General features: G+C 35.2%; 1 protein-coding gene across 1 annotated transcript in view; it reads left to right on the plus strand.

Moving 5' to 3' along the window:
* Positions 1-24,166, plus strand: part of Ddx10 (DEAD-box helicase 10) — a 285,891-nt gene that overhangs the window by 259,384 nt on the left and 2,341 nt on the right. Inside the window, exon 17 of the mRNA XM_040285171.2 lies at positions 1,618-1,754. Coding sequence (XP_040141105.2) covers positions 1,618-1,754 — 137 coding nt within the window. The remainder of the gene's footprint in view (positions 1-1,617; positions 1,755-24,166) is intronic.

The raw sequence follows: 24,166 nt of genomic DNA on the forward strand, positions 1-24,166 counted from the left end.
TAGCAAATTGATTTTTTAAAAAAAGTTGTTAACATTTAATGAAATATGTCAACATTTAGAGATCTATATAAAGAAAATCTGTATAATTCTACCCAAAATTTTACAAGACCAGTGCTTGATTCTGAAAATCATATACCGATTTAAAAAATCCATTCAAAGTACAAAGTAAGCCCATAGAGTTTAGTGTAACATAGTACAAAAAGTTAATGGGTGTGCTTTCTGATGTCACATTGTAACTACTGTGGAAGAAACTACTCTCTAGGGTTTGTCATGGTATCAAAAAAATAATAATCATAGTTATCTGAACAACTTCTCCCTTTCCCAACTACCCATGAAAGGACAGATTTTATTTTTATACCTCAACCAGAATAACATATTGCAAAAATTGAGTGCAGAAACAGATTTGAGAATGCAGCTTTTTTCTTTTAAGTCAGATGTTAGGGACTTGAAAAAACATAAGTTGTTATTCTTTAGTTTCAAAAATTACAGCCTTTCTTTCATAAAAATTTGCTTTTATGTCAACATGTAGTAGGTTTATCGTTAAATGAATTTATAAATTATTTTTTTAACTCTATTAGTTCTAATTTCTAACACAGTAAAAGTCAATAGATATTCTTCACTCTAACAAAAGCTCTTTGGGATCCCCCAGTTTTTTTGTTTTGTTAAGTTTTAAAGATATACTGAGACTAAAAAAAATGAGAACTGTTTTGAGCCTGTTCTGCCTCTACCTTCAGACAGCACATTCCTTGACAAGCAGCAGACTGGAAAATTGGAATTACCTTGTAACCCAGAGATTAGTTCTTGAGTATATGATAACTTTCAATTTTTGATAGTACCATTATTTTCAAGTAAATGGTACAGCATGTAGTAGGTGTGCTGCTTACTGCTTCCAATGGCAATCTTCTCTTGTCTTTCCCTTCTGATACTTGCTTTTAGACTTTTTACTTTTACCAGGGAACTTTATCAGGAAAGCAGATAAGAAAAAAAAAAAAAGTCCTTACTTTTTTCCCCTCTTTTTGTTACATTTAGGGGTTACCAAAGGAGAGCTGTTAAAGTATTAGAGGACTTCTGTAGTGGCCTGCATGGTTGATTATTGTACTGTATTTCTTCCTCTTTCCCAGTATTCTTGATGGCTTTGTACTTGAATTTGAATTTAGAATATTCCTTATTATAAATAAGCTTGTTGCAGATCCAGTTGTATATTAAGACAAACTGTTGTCATAAAATCAGACAAATGTTACTGTACTCTGACTTCTAGTCCTCGATGTTTTCACCTAATGTTTTTAGTGCTTAAATGTGTTTGGGTGGAAGGACTAAAACCAAGTTTTATTTCCTTGATATCTAAGAGGCTTGCAAGTAATAGGATTGATCATTTTCCTTTGTGTTAAGTTCAAAGAACTTTATGATATACTTTTTGAATCTTATTTTTGAAATGATAAAGATTTTCTATGGGTTTGCAAATGTCCATAGTTCTGAAAGTCATAGAAAGCCTTTACCAGAAAAGAACACTTCTAATTTGAAGCTGTCAATTAGAAGGGTATCTCTTTGGGTCTAGAAATAAAACCTAATTACCTACCAATTGACTTTTGAATTACAATTTTCCTTGTGTTTTCTTAGGCCAAAGAGGAAGAGGAAGCCTTTCTGGATTGGAGTGATGATGATGATGATGGATTTGATCCGAGCACACTTCCAGATCCAGATAAATACAGAAGCTCTGAAGAATCAGATAGTGAAGACATGGAAAATAAAATTAGGTATGCTTTTACCATTGGTATTATTAAGTTTGTACTTAATACTCACATGAATCTTCTCCTTTTAATGAATCCCAAAGACATTTTTAAAAATATTATTCCAAAAAATTTTTTACTTTTAATATCCTGAAAACCCTGCTGGTGTTTCTTACCTGTAGATCACTAATACAAATATCTCAGACCTTTCTAGTCATTTTAGAAAGGATTTTTAAAAAATTATTTCTGTAATCCCTGCTAACAGGTAAAGGTGTGATGTAAATTGTTTTCGTTTTCTTTCTGTATTCTTTTTTTTTCCTCTCATCTCTTCCTGAATCTTTTATGCTTAACTCTTTGATGAATTAGAGTAAGTACAAACAAAGGGGGATTTTATTTTGACTCACTATCAAAGGATTCTGTTGAGAGTTCTATTAAAAATTGCCTTTGAATTTCATTTGGGGTAGCGGATACTGGGAATTAAACTCAAAGACACTCAACCACTGAGCCACATCCCCAGCCCTATTTTATATTTTGTTTAGAGACAGGGTCTCACTTAGTTGCTTAGTGCTTTGCTTTTGCTTAGGCTAGGTTTGAGCTCGTGATCCTTCTGTCTCAGCCTCTGAGTCACTGGGATTATAGGCATGTACCACCTTGCTGGCTGCCTTTGAATTTCAAAAGAGCGATTATATTTTCACATTTTTTACATTAAATAACAAATAAGATATTAGAAAACAATATAAATAACCCTTGACAGTTTTCTTTCAATTTAAAATCTATTCATTTGATGTCATCTGTTTACCACCATGCCAAATGTGTGATGAATTGAATAAAGCGGTGACTTATTCAGCATTTTTTAGAGTACTGGGTATTAGATTAAATTAAGATTATATTGATTTAAAAGTTAAGAATGGTAGACTTCATAAACATTTTAAATCATTGAGCAGGAGTTAAGAACTAGTGGCAGATAAAGTTAATAGGCTTGAAATAAAGTTGAAGCTTGATGGAACCCCTGAAGTGGTGGCCAAAGGAGTTTGGAGTTGCAGAAATAGGCCATAGAGAGTTATAATTTGTTCTTAAACAGGAGCAGATCTCCAAAATATTATCCTCTAAGGAGAAAATGCTGTGTGGAGACCTTGAGTTACTCTTCATTTAAATCTTGTGCTCATTTAAACACAGAATTATTTGGTAATAGGGAAAATTCACATGTCCAAAACTCAGTTGTACCAACTAATGCCAGAAACTTGAGGTACGTGCTATTAGACAACTGGGGAGTGAAATACTAGACAATGCAATACTAACTTTACTTCCACAAAAGGCACCACAGGTAAAGATAATCTTATTAGGATTTAACAAAATATACAAATGTTTATGCCATTTAGAGTTATTTAGGTTCAGGTCTTATTCTTAATTCTTAAAAACTGACTTTTAAGACAGAAAGTACACATATGTAGCTTCAGAAAGTTCCTTTTTGCATGTGTCTGAGACCTAGGTAAACTGGATGGTCCATTTTACTACCCGTTATTTTATATATATATAGTTGTTGTTGTTGTTGTTGTTGTTGTTGTTCCTCTTTCAGAGTGGTTTATAGGCTCTCTATTTTAATACATGTGTTTTGACTTACTGCATGACTTTAAACCATTAACTTCCAGATGTTTCTGTTTGACTCTCTGGAGGGATGTTAATTGGTTCTTACAATTTGTTCTGTAGGCATATTTTGCATATCCAATATACCTTAAAAAGATAGAACCCATCTTTGAAGCAGGTTGTTGGCAATCCTGCATGTGATTTGAACAGGTTTTTTCCTTAATATTTTTATGATAGTTTCTGGGGTCATCCTTTGTTTGTGTTGTACAGACATTCCATTTCATATTTGTCATTTTTTTATCATCATAATGACACTTCTCTATTACACCTACTTAATATAACTAGTTCTCTTATAATTTCACATGCTGCATCCTCTTAATTAGCCTGAAAATGTTTTATAGCTTGAAATTCTATCTTTGTTTATTTTATCAACACTTAGAGTTGAGCCCCTATTTTCATCCTCAGTATTAGCATCACAAGTACCGAGAAGACCCTGAAATATTTGAATTGATTCATTGATATTTGGAGACTTATTGGGTTAAAATATATGATTATAATTATGTAATTGGTCCCAATGGTTTGATGATGGAATAGATGACAGAGTACAGATGGTTGGCAGGTTGGGAAAAGCCAAGGTTGGGCAAGTGTAATGGACAAACAGGGAGGTAGGGTACCCTGAAAGATGCCAAAGCATCTTATTGTAAAGACAACAATTCAAATGGAAAATAGTCAAGCATTGTGTGAAAATTAAAACAGTTGTAGTTTAAGGCACACCTAGTAAAAGATTAAAATTGGTCAACTTGTCTCAAGCTAAAGACACATTCTTTTTTTGAGAATATCAACCAGGGCTTTATTATTAGCATGAGGATATTATTCCTTAAGTATATTCAAGACTTTTTATGTATGAGCACAGTTTATCTAGTTCAATTCCCTCTTCCTACAAATGAAGAAACCAAAGCTTTAAGGGATAAAATAATTTATGTCCATGATCACAGTAAAAATTAGGGACAGATTTGTGTGATTTGCATAAATGAAATTGATTTCTTAGTTTTACTACCACAATCAGGTTATGCTTGGTTTCTCCAACTTTAGGAGAAGTAGGTAAGAAAAACTGCCTAAAGACAAATTTATTTATTTGACTGAAGACCTGGATCCATTTACAAACTAGAGGGTAGATCTGACTAGGCCATGGTTTTCCACTGTGTTAAGCAGTTACATTGCTATGATAAAATATCTGAGTTAAACAATTTATGAGGAAGAAAGATTTGCCTCACGGGTTTCAGAGATTTCAATCCATGGTCTCTGGCCCTGATTGCTTTTAGGCCTATGGAGAAGCAATACATCATGGAAGAGAAAAGCTGCTCACCTCATGTTGACCAGAAAACAGAGAGGAAGGGGCTAGGGACAAATTATATGCTTTAAGAGCATGCCTCCAATTACCTACTTCTATCAACTAGGCCCTAGTTCCTAAAGTTTCCACCACCTCCTAATAGCCTATTAAACTCTTAATCCATCAATGGATTAATCCAGTGATGAGGCCAGAACCCTTATGATTCAGTCACTCCCACAAGGCCTGGCCTCGGAACATGCTAAATTTGGGACAGAACCTTCAACACAGGAACTTTTAGGGGATATTCCAGATCCAAACTATAATATTGCCTTTAGGATTATTGATATTCTGGTCCAGAAAATACTATATTTAGGGAAGGGGGAGGCTATAGTCTATTTAGTATTGTCCCTGGCCACTGACAGTACCAGATTCCCTCTCCCCATCCCCTGGTTCAGATAACTAAAAATGTCTTTAGACATCACCAGGCATACTTTGGGGAAGCAAAATTGCCCACAGTTGAGAACTAGGAGACTAGATTTTAGTGCAAGTATTCCTTCTCAGCACAGCTTCTATCAGTCAGGTGGAATTGGTACAAAAGATAAAACCTGTTTGTCATTCCTACACTAGAAGGCAGGATTTATGGTAAGCTACAAGTAGTGGTCTACATGTACAGTTTCTTTTCATACACTGATATTCATCCCCCTTTCCCCCTTTTTTGGTATCAGGGATTAAACTCGGGGGCACTAAATCACTGAGCCACATACCCTTTTTATTTTTGAGACAGAGTTTTGCTGATTTGCATAGTCTCACTAAATTGTTGAGGCTGGTTTTGAACTTGCAATCCTGCCTCAGCCTCCTGAGCCACTGGAATAACAGGCCACTATCTCAGCTCTTCCTTTTTCTTTAAATTACCTCATTGGCAATGAATTAAAATGTATGTAAACAAAAACAAAAATTGTTTTGGATGAAGAAAAGGTATTTACAAGGCTATATACTGTAGAATTTTTTAAAAATTTAGTTGTTGATAGACCATTATTTTATTTATTTATTCATATGCAGTGCTGAGAATTGAACCCAGTGTCTCACACATGCTAAGCAAACACTCTACTACTGAGCTTCAATCCCAGCCCCTACACTATAGAATTTTGACAGTAATAATTGCTGCTGCAACTGCAATTTACAATAATAACATGAGTACAATTTTCCAGTGTTGTTTCAGTTTGACTACTTCTTCTTTTTCTTTACTTCTCAAAAAAAGGATGATGTGCTAAGATTTTGTGATGTCATCTTTAGAGGAGCTTCATAACATTTTCACAGGCTTATTTGCTTTGCTCTTTCTAGCTTCCACTCAGTAATTGTTTCAGCAGCTCCTGCTTCTGCCTTGGTCATCATTGTTCTCCCAGGAGGTTATTCTCTATATATAAACTTGGTGTTTTCAGAGATGAGTTCATTCTTATGAGAATAGACACAACAATTAGAAAATGCCAGCATGAAGTAGTTTCATTTAAATTTCCTCTGGAATTTCTTTTTCCCTCACTTTGCTGACACTCATAAATATTCAGCATGAGTGGCACTTTTGTCTCTCTATATGGAGAGATACTTTGTCAGTAGGAAATAGGCAATGGAGAGCCAGATTTAGTGGAGAATGGCTGAATCTGGGGCCATAGTTCCTCCTTAGGGAGGTCTGACAGGATTTTTAAAAGTTCGTATTTCAACCTTCTCAGCTCAGTGCACATCTGTAGTAGAATTTAAAATACCCTCAGCCCTCTGTGGAATTATCAAAATTTCTGTCTCTAGCACTAAGATTCCAAAGGGATTTCGATGTATGAAATTTAAGTTAGTATGACTAAAAAGAAACCTTTGCTTAATGTGTGGTCCCAGTAAATAGGAAAATAATGACCTTGAGTTCCTTTTAAGGAGATATAAGAATGTTGCCATGAATCTATTTATCCTCAAAAACAGAATTATGAACTGGGAAGGCTGGTAATCTACCCTTAGTACAGGAGGAATTGGGACCTGTACTAAATTCAGATATCTGAATTTCATCTGAGGCTTTGGTGTGCTTCTTTTGACAACAGGTATAGAAAGAAGAGCTTGCTTTGTTCTCTGATTTCTTTCCTCTTTTGGGGGGGGGTGGGGGGAGGAGGGGTATCTTAAAATTTAGTCCAGACTTTTTTTTTTTTTTTCTGACTTTGACCTCTCATTTCTGCTTTGGAACTATGGAATTAATATGGTGAATTTCATAAAAGATGTTAGGATTTGTTATTATTGTTATTAAAATAGAGACAAAACAATTTGATATGAAATGTAGTTCCTTGTTTTAGTGGACTTTTATAACATCAAACAATTCACTGGTCTGCTGAGACCTATGCAGAATTGTATGTTCCTTTTTTCAATATATTTTAGGAGAGTTGTGTATCTTAGGGGAAAGAAGACTTCAACTGTTGCAGTTGCCCTTGAGCTCATAAGTGATTATTCATTTCAGATAATCCTTATAATGCAGCTTCACTGCTTTAACAACAACAACAACAACGACAAAATGATATTTTTAAAAGATTCTAACTGTAGTGTGAAGAAATGTAATAAGAATCTTCTGCATAATTTAAACCATATTCTACTTAAGAATTAAAAATACTTACCTGATCTGTTTCTTTGGTTATCATATTTCTCCATACATTCTTTCAAATAAGAATATTTTGAGCCCTGAAGTGTGCTAGGCATACTGAGTGCAGGTACAGAGCTAAAACACTAAACAAGTACCTTTCTTGCTTTCATAGTTTTTCTTTCAGTGGTAATTACAGAGAGCTAAGTACACAATTACAAAACATTGGCATGGACTAGTGCTGCGCTTTGTGTGCCTGGGAAAGCAGTGGAGAGGGTTTATGTAGAGAATGACCATGGGAAGCACATAAATGATAGGCCTCACCTTGGCCTGGTGGAAGAGCCCAGGAAGAGCTTCCTGCAGGGACCCATGTCTAAGCTAAACCTGAAGTGAGTTAAGTCTTAATCAACCAGAGGGAGCAATGGTGTAGCCTTTGAAGTGAGAGAAGAGTATCTTTAACCATGTTCAATTAATCGCTTCTTTCAGTAAGATTGTTCCTTTTAGCTCTGCCTCACAAGCTAAAAGATTTGGCTGTAAGCATGTAATATAAGATTAATTTTGTATGTCTAGTACCATTCATCATATTTTGTTTATGGCCATCTTCATGTGAATTGCTAATGGTGTAAATTTTTGCAAAGTATTGAATATGATGAAAAGGAAGCAGCTGGATATTCCATATATTCATTATCCAGTCAAATTGAGTTTTTAATATTTATAATTATAACCTTTATCAAACAAACAAAAAAGTGGTGGTTAGATTCTTACTACCTTGTATCAGTCTTTGCTTTGCAAATTGTAGTCTCTGACTAAGGTAGGTTCCTTTAAAACAAACTGTTGTGTCCTATGGTGTTTAGTAGATTGTTCTAAGTTGCCCAAGGCCAGTTACAGCTGTAACTGGTACCGAATCTGTCATAGTTTAGACATAATTTCTATGAAGATACATCTGTATGGATTAATACATTTTCCTATAAAGAGTAAACCCATCCACTTCTGATATAATTAGCTATTCTTACCTCTTCTTACATGGTTCTTAAACAATACATTGATCAAGCTGTTTTGTCTTTTTTTAATTTGAAGTTTTTATTTTTGTTTTTAAAATATCTATTCTCTACTAGTTTGGATTTTGAATGAACTTGCCTATCTTTATAAATTATCTGTTACATGAGCTACTTGAATCTCTGTAGTTTGTCCTAGTATTGAGTTCTGTGATATCTCTTCAGTGAGTTTTGCTAAGCAGCTCTTCTTTCAAGACTTTTCAGTCAGCCTCATAATATATGGGAGACTTTTCACTTGGAAAATAAATGTATATGATTCAAAATGAATTCCTGGAGAAGGAAAATGTGCAGAAACCATAACCAAACTACTTTTGATTGGGGCAGGATGGGTGTAGCATGCTATTTTATATAAATCTAGTGAAATTACTTGTGATATATAGAGAGAGGATGATTCTCTATTAAAGAGCTCTCTCTCATGTAGTCTGATTATACATGTTTTAAAAACACTATTAACTGTGGTTTCAACTTGAACGTCTTGATTGATAGACTGGTGAATGATAGATATAGAAAAAAAGTGAGTTCAGCTTAAATGATGTAATGAATTCATTCTGTGCCTGCCATTCCCCACCACAACCTTCACCCATGTTGGGGATTGAAGCTACGGTCGGTCTGGCATATGCTAAGCTACAACTCTACAACTGAGCTACACCCTTAGCCCATTTCTTTCCTTTTAGTCTTTGTAACTTCAGGAGGTTTAAAATCATTCCAGTATGCCTAACAGCTTTCAAGAGAAAAATCCCAATCATCTCTACTTATCTGTGAAACATTTGGAAACAAGAATATTTAGGGAAACTTCTAAGGCTGATTGTTAGAATAGGGATAGGAAAGGACAACATGATTTGTCTTGGGACAGTGAGGAAGGAGGGTGTAATTTTCTGGAGTGAGGATTGGAATAGTAAGGATCTAGTATGAGAAATGTGGGGTTTAGGAAACTATACTCTTGACTTTGTTTGTAGTCTTTTTTGCTCTGTGCTTTCTACTGTGTCATTGATTCACCCATTGTATAAGTGTCAGTGACACTGAGTTGTGAGTTTGTCATTTTTCAGAAGTATCAGGACTGCCATAAGGCCATGAGGACACCATGAGGCCAAAGCAAAGCATCTTGCTAAAAATAGTGTTCTCTTGGCTGTGGCCCTAACCCTGATGCATGGCAGGTTTGTTCACATTAAGATCATTGAAAATGACTCTTTTGTTTCACATTGCTTTTCACATGTAGAGGTATTCATGTCTGATGATTGCGTAATATATATTCTGTCACTTAGTTATACCATAATTTCCTTATCAGCCTTCCCTTTCAGAATTTTATATTGTATTCATCTTAGGTTTTTGGTTCTTTTTGCTTGGTTTTTATATATTTACTTATTTATTGCCATTGTGAGTAATTCTTTAATGAGAAACTTGGTAAAGACTGAATTTTCTCTTTGAAGGGCTAGTGAACAATAAGACTAAACTGTGAAACTTAATTTTGCCAGATAGCTAGAACATGGGAGATATGCTTGGGTAGGTGATCATCTTGAATATTGAAAACTAATCAGTGAAAGTAGTTAAGAGAAAAGCTTGTGTGTTTCTGGGGAGCACAAAATGTTCTACATGTATATTAGTAATGTAACAAAATGTGAAGCCTAAACCCAACTTGGATGATTTTTAAATTTTTTATTATATCTCCCAAATTGCTAGAGTACTGATTTTAAACCTGGACTCTTCTGATAAGCTTTAGGGGAACCTTGAATATCTTGAAATTGTGTGTAAACATGAGGTGTGGCATGCACGCATCTGGAAAAGGTCTTATTTTTCATCAAATTTTCAAATAGGTTTAAGTATACATTTTATAGAAGGAAATGTATCTGAGGAATAGTGGTGAGATATGCCATTTTCTGCCTTCTCACTACCAACAGCCTTTTCTGGTTATGAGAATTCTGGTCTAAGAAAACACTTTTTTTCTCCTCTTGCAGTTATGTTTATAATGAACTCTGAGCCAATCAATCTTTTCTTAGATCAAACTGGTTTTATAAATCTGTTTTTAGTTCTGAGCAACTAGAAGAGACATTCAAAATGTGATACATTCTCAGTACAATTGTACATGCCATCAGAAGGAAACTGAGCAGATTTTATGGAATGTACTGCAGTAATTAATCTTCATTAGGACTGTTGCCATGGCCTTGTAATTTAAAATTTGTTAGGGAAAAAGTCTTTGGTACACCATAGTTGAATACCAAAGTGCCAATACTTACAGATGCATATGAAGATTTCCAAGACTGATTTTAAATGATCACAAGCTCACTTATTACTAGCTGAAAATTACATAGGAAAAGTCCAAGCTACATTTGATATGAATACAAGGAGAGTTTTATATAAACAGAAGCTCTCATGGGGCACTGGGGTGCTGAATTTTTGCCCATTTTTGCTTTGCACAGCCAATATTGCAGCATTTTGTAAAAGGACACCCAGGAGTTTCCCTGTACATGAATATTTGCTATTTCTCCACCTCCAGATACCCACCCTCATCCTGGCAGCTCTATCAGTCTGCATTTTCACTTGATCTCTTTCCTTTGCATTTCAAAAGGAAGACAAAAGGAAAAATCAAGAGCTTGAAAAACTGCACATACATTATAGTAAAGAAAGTGTGCTTTCTTTGAGAAGCCCCTTATCTGTGCTTTTGTTAGATTTTTGAATAGGTTATATAATGATGTTTATCCTCAACTTATGATGTAACATATTCCAACTTTCAAATCCCTAACCAAGTTAGGAGCTGTAACACAGGCACCATGGTACTTTATGGCTGCAGTCTCTTCCAGAATCAAACTTACAGAATCCCCCATGATTTCAGTTGCCATTTTATAACCAAGTTTTTGGAACTACTTGCCCTAGTGTCTTTGCAAGTTTAGTGTTCACTGCACTATATTTGTCTAAAGCATTCCAGAAAGAAGTTGACAAATTTTCTCAGCAGATCTTTTTTCTTTTGTAGTGCCCTAGCCACAGTCATATCACATAGCACTTGAAACATTATTTTTTCCTATATTTTTATTGGCACATTTATAATTGTACATAATGGTGGGATTTGTTGTTACATATTTGTTCATGCACACAATATAACAATATAATTTGGCCAGTATCATTCTTCAGTATATTCCCCTTTTCTTCCCTTCCATCCTCCCTGCAGTCCCTTTCCTCTACTGATCTCCCTTCCATTTTCATGAATCCTTCCCCACATTTCTTTTCCTTTTTCTTCTCTAGTTTCCACATGAAAGAAAACATATGACCCTTGACTTTCTAAGTTTGGCTTATTTCACTTAACACAATGCTCACCAGTTCCATCCATTTTCTTGCATATGACATAATTTCATTCTTCTATGACTAAATAAAACTCCATTGTGTATCTGTACCACATTTTCTTTATCCATTCATCTATCAGTGGACACTTAAGCTAGTCCTATTGTTTGGCTATTGTGAAATTAGCATCTAGAACATTTTTAAGACCTGATGTAGTGATTCTGACTTCAGCATTCTTGTAGCCAGGGAATGTAGTTCCCACGTTACAGAGGACATTTTGATCTGTTTTTTTTTTTAAATTTAATTCACACATCATTTATTTAAAGTATGCTGTTTAACAGTGAGTGATCTTCCTATTCATGGCAGGTACCAATGAGAATTTTGTTCTTGTTATGTTACTCACCTTACCCCTTCCAACATCTTTAAAAGTCTATTGGCTAAAGCTTACTAAGAACCAGTGAAGAAGCATTTTTCAAAATTTAGTAAGACCTAGGATTTTCTTCTGCATGAAAAATACATCAGGGGGTCAATCTTTCTCCTTTTGCCTTTCTTTATCAATACATAGGTATTTAACCTATATCTGGTCCTGGCAATATGATCTCAGAAGCATCTGTGTTACAAAAGCAGTTACTCTGTCAGGTGCATGATGTGAATTACATGAGGTTTTGTGACTTTGTAGTCTACTGAATGTCTTGCTCATGTGTCACTGTATGTAGGTTTGGAATATTGATCTATATGCTCTATTATTATAAACTTTGTAATATGAAGCAAAGTAGGGAGTTTTGTGAAATTAAGTCTGTGTTAGAAAAAAAGTAGGCTATTTGACCTTGTATAGTAAATTGTGATGTTCAGAGCCAGAAAGACTTGAATTTGAATCTGAATTTCCTTTACAAGTTCTGGACCCTAGATAAGTTGCTTAATCTCTCATTCAGTTTTCTGAGTCAGTCAAATGAAGATAATTCTTAATTACCACATTATTATAAAGACCTAGTAAGAGTGAAAGAGAGTCAAGTCTGGTACATAATAAGGTCATTAATACATAGTAATCATTTTAATAGTGTAACTGGTAGGAGTTTTTACATGAGTATTATACATTGATACAAATAAAAATTTAATGGTCTCTGCAGTATATAGCTTTAATATCTTCCTCATCAAAGTCATTCATTAAGCCCTTGGTACACAAAATACTAGGCATATTCAAAACAGTCTGCAAAAATATCCTACAGCCTAAGTTGAAATGAATTATATAATAAAAATAATCTTAGGTAATATATCTTTTTCAAGATATGATAGAAAGTGCATATTACCAACTCACAGTATGGGGGATGCCCTTACCTATTTGTTCCTCAACACTCCCATTATGTAGGCATTCAGTTAACTGAAAGCTTACTGTATACTAGGAAAAGAGCCAGAAGAAGAGAGACTGGATCTTAGCTCTCATACAGCTTATCCTGCAGGGAAGAAGACAGACCATAAAGAAGTAAACAGAAACTAGAGAAAAGATGGTGGGTGATAGGGCCTTGAAAGCAGTTACTGTGATGAAGGAGGACTTGTGAATTCTCTTTAGATGAGTTAGTTAAGAAAACCCACCCTGAGGTGAGATCTGAAGAGTTACTGACAACTTTCTTTTTTAAGTAAAGAAAGAATGATTCATACTGATATTCATGAATTACTTGAACAATCATTAAGATTTAATTATGGATCCTAATAGCATAATCATAAACATAGTTATATGCATTCCTGCCAGAGGAGCCTCTCAGCATCTGATCATCCTTCCACCCATGTGGAATTCTTTCACTTTGGTGCTTCCTCTGCCTAATTCAGCAAATGTGAATAAAATGGAGGCCTCTATTGCCAGACCATTTGAAAGAGGCCCTTTTTTTAAAAATTATTTATTTATTCTAATTAGGTATATATGGCAGGAAAATGCATTTTGGTTAATTGTACATGGTTGCAGTACAACCTTTCATTTCTCTGGTTGTACACGATATAGCATTGCACCATATGTGCAGTCATACATGTACCTAGGGTAATGATGTCCATCTCATTCCACCATCTTTCCTGCCCCCATCCCCTCCTTCTCTCCACCCTTTACCCAATCACAATTCTTCCATTTTTCCCGCACCCCACCCTACCCCATTATGGATCAATATCCACTTATCAGAGAGAACATTCAGCTTTTTTTTTTGGGGGGGGGGATTGGCTTACTTCATTTAACATGATAGTCTTCAATTCCATCCATTTACCTTCAAATGCCATAATTTTATTCTCTTTTAATGCTGAGAAATATTTCATTGTGTATGCATCACCATTTTTTTAAATCCATTCATCTATTGAAGGGCATCTAGGTTGGTTACACAGTTTAGCTATTGTGAATTGAGCTGCTATAAACATTGATGTGGCTGTGTCTCTGTAGTATGCTGATTTTAAGCCCTTTGGGTATAGACTGAGGAGTGGGATAGCTAGGTCAAATGATGCTTTCTTTCCAAGTTTTCTGAGGAGTCTCCATACTGCTTTCCAGAGTGGTTGCACCACCAGCAATGTATGAGTGTGCCTTTTCCCCCACTTTCTTGCTAACACTTATTATTGTTTGTATTCTTGATAACTGCCATTTTGACTGGGGTGAGATGAAATCTTAGTGTAGTTTTGATTTGCATTTCTCTAATTGCTAGAGATGTTGAACATTTTTTCATGTATTTTTTTATTGATTGTTCAAAACATTACAGAGCTCATGATATATCATCTTTCATACATTTGACTCAATTGGGTTTTGAACTCCCATTTTTACCCCCAATACAGATTGCAGAATCACATCTGTTACACACTCACATTTTTACATAATGGCATATTAGTGACTGTTGTATTCTGCTACCATTCCTATCCCCTACTATCCCCCCTCCCCTCCCCTCCCCTCCCATCTTCCTCTTTACCTCCTCTGCTGTTGTTCAATTCTCTCCCCTTTTTTTCCCCTCCCCCTTGCCCCTCACAACCTCTTATAATTTTGTGTATCATTGAAGGTCTCCTACCATTTCCATATGCTTTCCCTTCTTTTTCCCTTTCTCTCCCCCGATTCGACTTTGTTTACTGTTAGTCTTTTCCTCATGCTCTTCCTTCCTGTTCTGTTCTTAGTTGCTCTCTTTATATCAAAGAAGACATTTGGCATTTGTTTTTTAGGGTTTGGCTAGCTTCACTTAGCATAATCTGCTCTAATGCCATCCATTTCCCTGCAAATTCTATGATTTTGTCATTTCTTAGTGCTGCATAATACTCCATTGTGTATAGATGCCACATTTTTTTTATCCATTCATCTATTGAAGGGCATCTAGGTTGGTTCCACAGTCTAGCTATTGTGAATTGTGCTGCTATGAACATCGATGTGGCAGTATCCCTGTAGTACGCTCTTTTAAGGTCCTCAGGGAATAGTCCGAGAAGGGCGATAGCTGGGTCAAATGGTGGATCCATTCCCAGCTTTCCCAGGAATCTCCATACTGCTTTCCAAATTGGCCTCACCAATTTGCAGTCCCACCAGCAGTGTACAAGTGTACCCTTTTCCCCACATCCTCGCCAACACTTATTGTTGTTTGACTTAATAATGGCTGCCAATCTTACTGGAGTGAGATGGTATCTTAGGGTGGTTTTGATTTGCATTTCTCTGATTGCTAGAGATGGTGAGCATTTTTTCATGTACTTATTGATTGATTGTATGTCCTCCTCTAAGAAGTGTCTGTTCAGGTCCTTGGCTCATTTGTTGATTGGGTTATTTCTTATCTTATTGTTTAATTTTTTGAGTTCTTTGTATATTCTGGATATTAGGGCTCTATCTGAGGTGTGAGGGGTAAAAATTTGTTCCCAGGATGTAGGCTCTCTATTTACCTCTTTTATTGTTTCTCTTGCTGAGAAAAAACTTTTTAGTTTAAGTAAGTCCCATTTGTTTATTCTTGTTATTAACTCTTGTGCTATGGGTGTCCTGTTAAGGAATTTGGAGCCCGACCCCACAATATGTAGATTGTAGCCAACTTTTTCTTCTATCAGACACAGTGTCCCTGATTTGATATCTAGCTCCTTGATCCATTTTGAGTTAACTTTTGTGCATGGCGAGAGAAAGGGATTCAGTTTCATTTTGTTGCATATGGATTTCCAATTTTCCCAGCACCATTTGTTGAAGATGCTATCCTTCCTCCATTGCATGTTTTTAGCCCCTTTATCAAATATAAGATAGTTGTAACTTTGTGGGTTAGTCTCTGTGTCCTCTATTCTGTACCATTGGTCCACCTTTTTTGGTCCTCCATTTTTGATACCAGTACCATGCTGTTTTTGTTACTATTGCTTTGTAGTACAGTTTGAACTCTGGTATCGCTATACCTCCAGATTCACACTTCCTGCTTAGAATTGCTTTTGCTATTCTGGGTCTTTTATTTTTCCATATGAATTTCACGATTGCTTTATCTATTTCTACAAGAAATGCCGTTGGGATTTTGATTGGCATCGCATTAAACCTGTAGAGAACTTCGGGTAATATTGCCATTTTGATGATGTTAGTTCTGCCTATCCATGAACAGGGTACATTTTTCCATCTTCTGAGATCTTCTCTCTCTCTCTTTAGGGTTCTGTAGTTTTCATTGTATAACTCTTTCACCTCTTTTGTTAGGTTGATTCCCAAGTATCTTATTTTCTTTGAGGATACTGTGAATGGAGTGGTTTTCCTTATTTCCATTTCAGAGGTTTTGTTGCTGATATACAGGAATGCCTTTGATTTATGCATGTTAATTTTATAACCTGCCACTTTGCTGAATTCATTTATTAACTCTAGCAGCTTCTTTGTAGATCCTTTTGGGTCTGTTAAGTATATTATCATGTCATCCGCAAATAGCGATAATTTAATTTCTTCTTTTCATATTTTTATGCCTTTAATTTCTTTTGTCTAATTGCTCTGGCTAGTACTTTGAGAACTAAATTGAATAGAAGTGGTGATAGAGGGCATCCTTGTCTTGTTCCAGATTTTAGAGGGAATGGCTTCAGTTTTTCTCCATTTAGGATGATGCTAGCTTGAGGTTTAGCATGTATAGCTTTTGCAATGTTGAGGTAAGTTCCTGTTATCCCTAGTTTTTCTAATGTTTTGAACATAAAGGGATGCTGTACTTTGTCAAATACTTTTTCTGCATCTATCGAGATGATCATATGGTTCTTGTCTTTAAGTCTATTGATGTGGTGAATAGCATTTATTGATTTCCATATATTGAACCAGCCTTGCATCCCAGGGATGAATCCTACTTGATCATGGTGCACAATTTTTTTGATATGTTTTTGTATTCGATTCGCCAGAATTTTATTGAGAATTTTTGCATCCAAGTTCATTAGAGATATTGGTCTGTAGTTTTCTTTCTTTGAAGTGTCTTTGTCTGGTTTCGGGATCAGAGTGATGTTGGCCTCATAGAATGAATTTGGAAGAGCTCCTTCTTTTTCTATTTCTTGAAATAGCTTGAAAAGTATTGGTATTAATTCTTCTTTGAAGGTTTTGTAGAACTCCACTGTATACCCATCCGGTCCAGGGCTTTTCTTGGTTGGTAGTCTTTTGATGGCATCTTCTATTTCTTCCTTTGTTATTGGTCTGTGTAAATTGTGTGTGTCTTCCTGTCTCAATCGGGGCAGATCATATGCCTTAAGAAATTTATCGATATCTTCACTATCTTCTATTTTATTGGAATATAGGGTTTCAAAATACTTTCTAATTATCTTCTGTATTTCTGTAGTGTCTGTTGTGATATTGCCTTTTTCATCCCATATGTTAGTAATTTGAGTTTTCTCTCTTCTTCTCTTCGTTAGCATGGCTAAGGGCCTATCTATCTTATTTATTTTTTCAAAGAACCAACTTTTAGTTTTATCAATTTTTTCAATGTTTTTTTTGTTTCAATTTCGTTGATTTCTGCTCTAATTTTAATTATTTCTTGTCTTCTACTACATTTGCTGTTGTTTTGCTCTTCCTTTTCTAGTTTTTTGAGGTGTAGTGTGAGTTTATTTATTTGTTGGTTTTTTCTTTTTTTGAGGAAAGAACTCCAAGAAATGAATTTCCCTCTTAAAACTGCTTTCATTGTGTCCCATAGATTCTGGTATGTTGTGTCTGTATTATCATTTGTCTCTAAGAATTTTTTCATCTCCTCCTTTATGTCTTCTGTAACCCATTGATCATTCAGTAACATATTGTTCATTTTCCATGTGATGTAGGATTTTTCCTTTTTTATCATTGATTTCCAATTTCATTCCATTATGATCAGATATGGTGCATGGTATTATCTCCACGCCTTTATATTTACTAAGAGTTGCCTTATGGCATAATATATGGTCTATCTTTGTGTAGGATCCATGTGCTGCTGAGAAGAACGTGTATCCACTTGATGATGGTTGATATATTTTATATATGTCGGTTAAGTCTAGGTTATTGATTGTGCTGTTGAGTTCTATAGTTTCTTTATTCAGTTTTTGTCTAGAGGATCTGTCTAATGACAAGAGCGGTGTGTTGAAGTCACCATAATTATTGTGTTGTGGTCTATTTGACTCTTGAACTTGAGGAGAGTTTGTTTTATGAACATTGCAGCTCCATTATTTGGTGCATACAAATTGATAATTTTTATGTCTTGTTGGTGGATGATTCCTTTTAACAGTATATAGTGTCCTTCTTTATCCTTCTTGATTAACTTAGGTTTGAAGTTGATTTTATTCGATATGAGTATGGCCACTCCTGCTTGCTTCTGAGGGCCACGTGAGTGGTATGATTTTTCCCAACCTTTTACCTTCAGCCTGTGTATGTCTTTTCCTATCATATGAGTCTCCTGAAGGCAGAATATTATTAGATTTGTTTTTTTGATCCAGGTTACTAGCCTATGTCTCTTGATTGGTGAGTTTAGGCCATTAACATTTAAGGTTACAATTGAGATATGATTTGTACTTCCAATCATGCTTCTTTATTTATTTATTTTAGTTTGGCTAGTTTTACTTTTTGGTTATTTTCCTCCCCCTTTACTGAGATACCTCCTGCTGTTAGTTTTGGGCACTATTTTTCAATTCCTCTTCTTGTAGTATTTTGCTCAAAATGCTTTGCAGTGCTGGTTTTCTTGCTGCGAATTCTTTTAGCTTTTGTTTATCGTGAAAGATTTTAATTTCATTGTCAAATCTGAAGCTTAATTTTGCTGGATACAGTATTCTTGGTTGGAATCCATTATTTTTCAGCGTTTGAAATACATTGTTCCAGGATCTTCTTGCTTTCAAAGTCTGTGATTAGAAATTAGTCGTTAACCTACTTGGTTTACCCCTGAGTGTAATCTGCCTCCTTTCTCTCGTAGCTTTTGATATTCTCTCCTTGCTCTGTACGTTGGCTATCTTCATAATTATATATCTTGGAGTTGGTCTATTATGGTTTTGAATGTTTGGGGTCCTGTAGGCTTCCAGGATTTGGCAATCCATTCCATCTTTCATCTCTGGGAAGTTTTCTAGAATTATTTCATTTAATATGTTGTCCATTCCTTTGGTTTGAATCTCTGTGCCTTCTTCTATCCCGATGACTCTCAAATTTGGTTTTTTTATGACATCCCATATCTCTTGAATAGATTGCTCATGGGATTTAAGCATCTTTTCTGTGTTGACTATATTCTTTTCAAGTTGATAAACCTTGTCTTCATTATCTGATGTTCTGACTTCTACTTGATCAAGTCTATTTGTAATATTCTCGTTTGAGTTTTTAATTTGGTTTATAGTTTCCTGCAATTCTAGGATTATTGTTTTATTTCTTTTAAAGATCTCTGTCTCCTGGTAGAGCTCATTCTTTGCCATTTGAATTTGTTTAATTCATTTTCAAAATATACTTTTATTGCTTGGACTTGCTGTCTCATGTCTTCTCTAATATTCCTTTCCATTCGAGTTAGGTATGCCTTGAGTTCTTTCCCTATTCCTGCTTCTGATGTTTCTATGTCCTCCTGTAGAATTAAGTTGTCCTGTATTGTTTGTACTCCTTTTTTTCCTTGTTTTCTCATGTTTTACACGTTACTTTCCAGCTCTATTTGATTGCCGTGTTTCTGCTCTCTTCTGTAGATTTGTTTTGGTTCTGTATTACTCTGTTGTCTCTCGTTTGTGTTGTTAAACTATGCCTGCTAACGTGGATTCCACGGGGAAGGAATTCCAAAGGCCGAGCTCCAGTGACATCACTACTCTGCTATGACGGGCTCCAGGCTCCTTGCTGGGGTGTCGTAATGGGGGTGTATGTCTGGAATGTCTCTGTTTGGTTTCAGCTCCCGGTCACGGCAGGCGGGTGGTCTCCAGCCGCCCAGTATCACAGGCAGCGGGCGGGTGATCGGTCGCCGGCAGGGGGTGGACTCCAGCCTCCCAGTTGCGTGGGCAGCGGGCCGGCTGTCGCCGGTGGGCGGGAGATCTCTAGCCACCCAGTCCCAAGGTCGGTAGCCGGCGGGCGGGTGTTCTCCTATCGCAGTGGGTGAACTGTTGCCGGTGTGAAAGAGGCCTTTTTGAAAAGGTCAGATAGTGACTTTCTTATTGCTATTTTCTAGGTCCATTACATTGTCCTTTTTTTGGTGAATTACCTATAGAATTCCTATACTTTTGTTGGATAATTAACTTGTTATAAGATTACTACTTATTTGCAATATAGAAAGTAGTATAAAATGCTTTTCTAGAATTTGAACTGATCCACAAAGTAGCAGATCTGCTAATTGTGAAAAAATTGGGGTTACATTAATTTCCCATCTTCCTTTAGTATCTGAACCACCTATTTCCTGCAGGGAATATAATGTGTATGCCCACATTAACAAAAGATGCATTAGTAGAGCCCACTGATTACGGCTCTTCTGATGAGCTACTCTCGGATGCACTTTATTTATAGGGCAAAAATCAGTATTATCTTGCACCAAATAAAACATGGCACTATAGCCCAGTGTAATTGACACAGTACTGGCCATATTCATAAACAGATTAGGACTCAGTACATTATTTTAAAGGCATCTTTTTACCAAGACTTATTTTAATTATTTGCTGACTGAATTGTCATCAATAGAGAACTCTTTCATATTCTTCTCTTCAGGCTCCCTTTTAAAAGGTATTTATTTGTGTTTTAAATAACCTCATGATGTGATGTAGTCTGTCTGTCCTCCAGTGGTGAAAGACAATGGCTAAGTCAGACCATTGGGCACTTCTGGGAGGTAAATGGAGGAATCATCTAGTTTTGCTTCAAGCTGGTCATAAATTGACATGCTGATAGGGCATATTCACTTTGATATTGAAGCTTTCTTCTTAAAAGATAATAGAATCCTTCAGAATTTTAGCAGTTCTCTTTTCAAATACATATAGTTGGGATATAATAATTCTTTGACTTTTTGCTGATATTATGTACAATGTGAGAATTTCAAAGTGAGTAGTTTATAAACAGAATGTAAAACTAACCTATATTAAGCATTACTGCCTGATCTCATTTATATGTTTTCATTTTACGATAATTCTAAGTAAATTTTGTAATCTGCATATTTAGAAAGAATGTAGGCTCAGAAATGTTAGTTGATTGTCTGAGATCTGACTTGTGTTAATGCCAGACCAGTGCTGTTTCCATAGCTAATTCTTTCAGTTACTGTCATCCAAGTGTTGACTGAAGTGAGTCTAGTATAATAATTTTCAAAAACCTGCTCATGTTGGGTCTGGATTTAATCATTCAGAGCTGGGGTTGAGTCCCATGTATATAATCTGGGTCCAGTCATTAATTTATCTTACCTTCGTTGTAGAATGAAGCTCATGTTCCCTACACCCAGGGTTTTCATGAAGATAAATAATGTCATCTATGTAAAGCATGTAGCACCATGCCAGACTACTAGAAAGCCCTTAATACAGACTTCCTGCCTACCAAAATTTTCACTTTCTACCCTTTATAATACTACTGTTGCTATGAGTTGAGTTATTTTGTTTTAATATTGTATCCAATAATTGGGTCATTTTTTTCTTTTTAACTGCTATGCAGAAACATAAAAGTTGGAATATAATGAAATACTACATAATATTCAGTACATGTATATTTTACATAATGTTGTAATCAGGTCACATATTTACCTCCTCAAACACTGTTTCTTTTTGGTGAACTGTCAAAATCCTTTCTTTTAGCTTTTTGACACATACAGGACATAATTGTTACCTATTGTGCAGTGTGATTATAATACCCCAGAGTTTTTTGCTGTTATCTAACTGACTTAGTCTCTATAAATCAGCATTTCCTCGTCCCCTCCCCCCCACACACACACACACTATTCCTGGTCTCTGGTAACCAACATTCTACTCTCAACTTTTATGAGATCACCTTTTTTAGATTTCAGATAAGTGAGATCATGAAGTATACGTCATCCTGTGCCTGGCTTATTTCATTTAACACAGTGTCCATTTTGTCCATGTTGTTGCATATGATAGGATTCTATTCTTTTTTTAAAGGCTGAATATTATTCTGTTTTATATATGTACCACATTTTCTTTATCCATTCATCAAGTTTTATTTATTGATTTTTGTGAAAAATGCTGCTCTGCACATGGGAGCACAAAAATCTATTTGATGTGCTGATTTCATTTCTTTTATATATATGCTCAGGAGTGGAATTGCTGAATCAAATGATAGTTCTATGTTTAATATTTTGAGAAACCTCCATACCGTTTTCCATAATGGCTGTACTAATTTATATTCCCACCTACAGTGTCCAAAAGTTCCCTTTTCTCCACATTCTTCCAGCAATTATTATCCTTAGTCTTTTTGGATTAGATGTGATAGCTCATTGTGGTTTTGATTTTCATTATCCTAATGATTAAGGATGTTGAATATTTTTTCATATACTCATTGGTTCTTTTTATATTTTCTTGTGAGAAATGTCTGTTTAGATCTCTTGCCCACTTTTTAATCAGATTATTTGGTCTGTTTTGGTTTGCTTTTGCTGTTGAGTTTTTGGAATTCCATATATTCTGGACAACCCTTTGTCAGATGTATGCATTGCAAATATTTTCTCCTGTTCCTTAAGTTGTCTCCTCACTGAATTGAGTTTTTCCTTTGCTGTGGAGAAGCTTTTCAGTTTTTATGTAATACTGTTTGTTTATTTTACTTTTGTTTCCTATGCTTTTGGGATATTTTCCAAAACAAAAATAATTCTTACCATTCCAATGTCCTAAAGCATTTCCCCCTGTTTTCTTGCAGTATTTTTATACTTTTGGGTTTTATATTTAAGTCTTTATTCTGAGTTGAGTTTTGTAGCTGGTGAGAGATAGGGGTGTAACTGCTTCTTCTATATTTGAAAATCCAATTTTGCCAACGTCATTACTAAGAAGACCATCCTTTCTTCAATGTGTATTCTTAGCACCTCTTTTGAAAAATCAGTTGACTATAGATGTATAGGTTTATTTCTAGCCTCTTTTTTCTTTGTCATTGATCTATTTCTCTGTCTTTATGACAGTGCCATGATGTTTTGATTACTACAGCTTTATGTATTATGTTTTGAAGAAGCAGTTAGTTTGCTATAAAAATCAGCATAAATATATTGGACTGTCTTTGAATCCCTGGGATGAATTTTATTTGATCATGGTGAATAATCTTTTTATTTGCAGTTGGATATTGTTTGGTAGGATTTTTATATCTATATTCATAGAGGATGTTGGTCTATAGTTTCCTTTTTATGTTGTGTCCTTATCTGGTTTTGGTATCAGAGTAGTGTTGGCCTTGTAGAATATATTTGGAATAATCCCTTTCTCTTCTATATTTTGAAATATGTTAAGAAGAATTGTAATTAGTTCTTCTCTAAATATTGGTAGAATTCAACAGTGAAAGATCTAGTCCTGGGCTTCCCCCTCCCACATAGGATGCTTTGTATTAAGGATTTAATCTTGTTAACTCATTAGTGGTCTGTTCAAATTTTCTGTTTCTTCATGATTTAGTCTTAAGGTGTATATATCCAGGAATATGCCAATTTTTTCTAGGTTATCAAATTTGTTGGTATATGGATGTTAATAAAATTGTTTAATGACCTTTTATATTTCTGTGGTATTAGTTATAATGTTCTCCTTTTTATCTTTTAGACTTCTCTTTTAGTAAAACCAAGGGGTTATCTCTCTTTCTTTTTTATTTTTTAGTATTTTTGTAGTTATAGATGGACAGATACCTTTATTTTGTTTACTTTTATATGGTGCTAAGGATCAAACCCAGTGGCTCACACAAGCTAGGCAAGCCCTCCATCACTGAGCTATAGCCCCAGCCCCCTCTCTTTGTTTTTATCTTCTCAAAGATCTAGCTCTTTGTTTCATTCGTCTTTTTGTTTTAATCTCCATTTATTTCTGCTCTGCTATTTATTTCATTCCTTCTTCTAATTTGGAGTTTAGATTATTTTTGGTCATCTGATTCTTTGAAATTTAGTGATAGTATCTGAGATCTTTCTAGTTTTTCAGTGTAATGATTGTTATAAACTTCCCTTTTAGTCTGGTTTTTGCCATAAGTTGTGTTTCCATTTTACATTTCTTTTTAGGAAAATTTTAAATTTCCTTCTTGATTTCTTCCTTCCATTTGTTGTTCAAAAGTAAAAGACATTCA

Source organism: Ictidomys tridecemlineatus, chromosome 4 (assembly GCF_052094955.1).
Source record: "Ictidomys tridecemlineatus isolate mIctTri1 chromosome 4, mIctTri1.hap1, whole genome shotgun sequence".
NCBI classification, from domain to species: Eukaryota; Metazoa; Chordata; class Mammalia; order Rodentia; family Sciuridae; genus Ictidomys; species Ictidomys tridecemlineatus.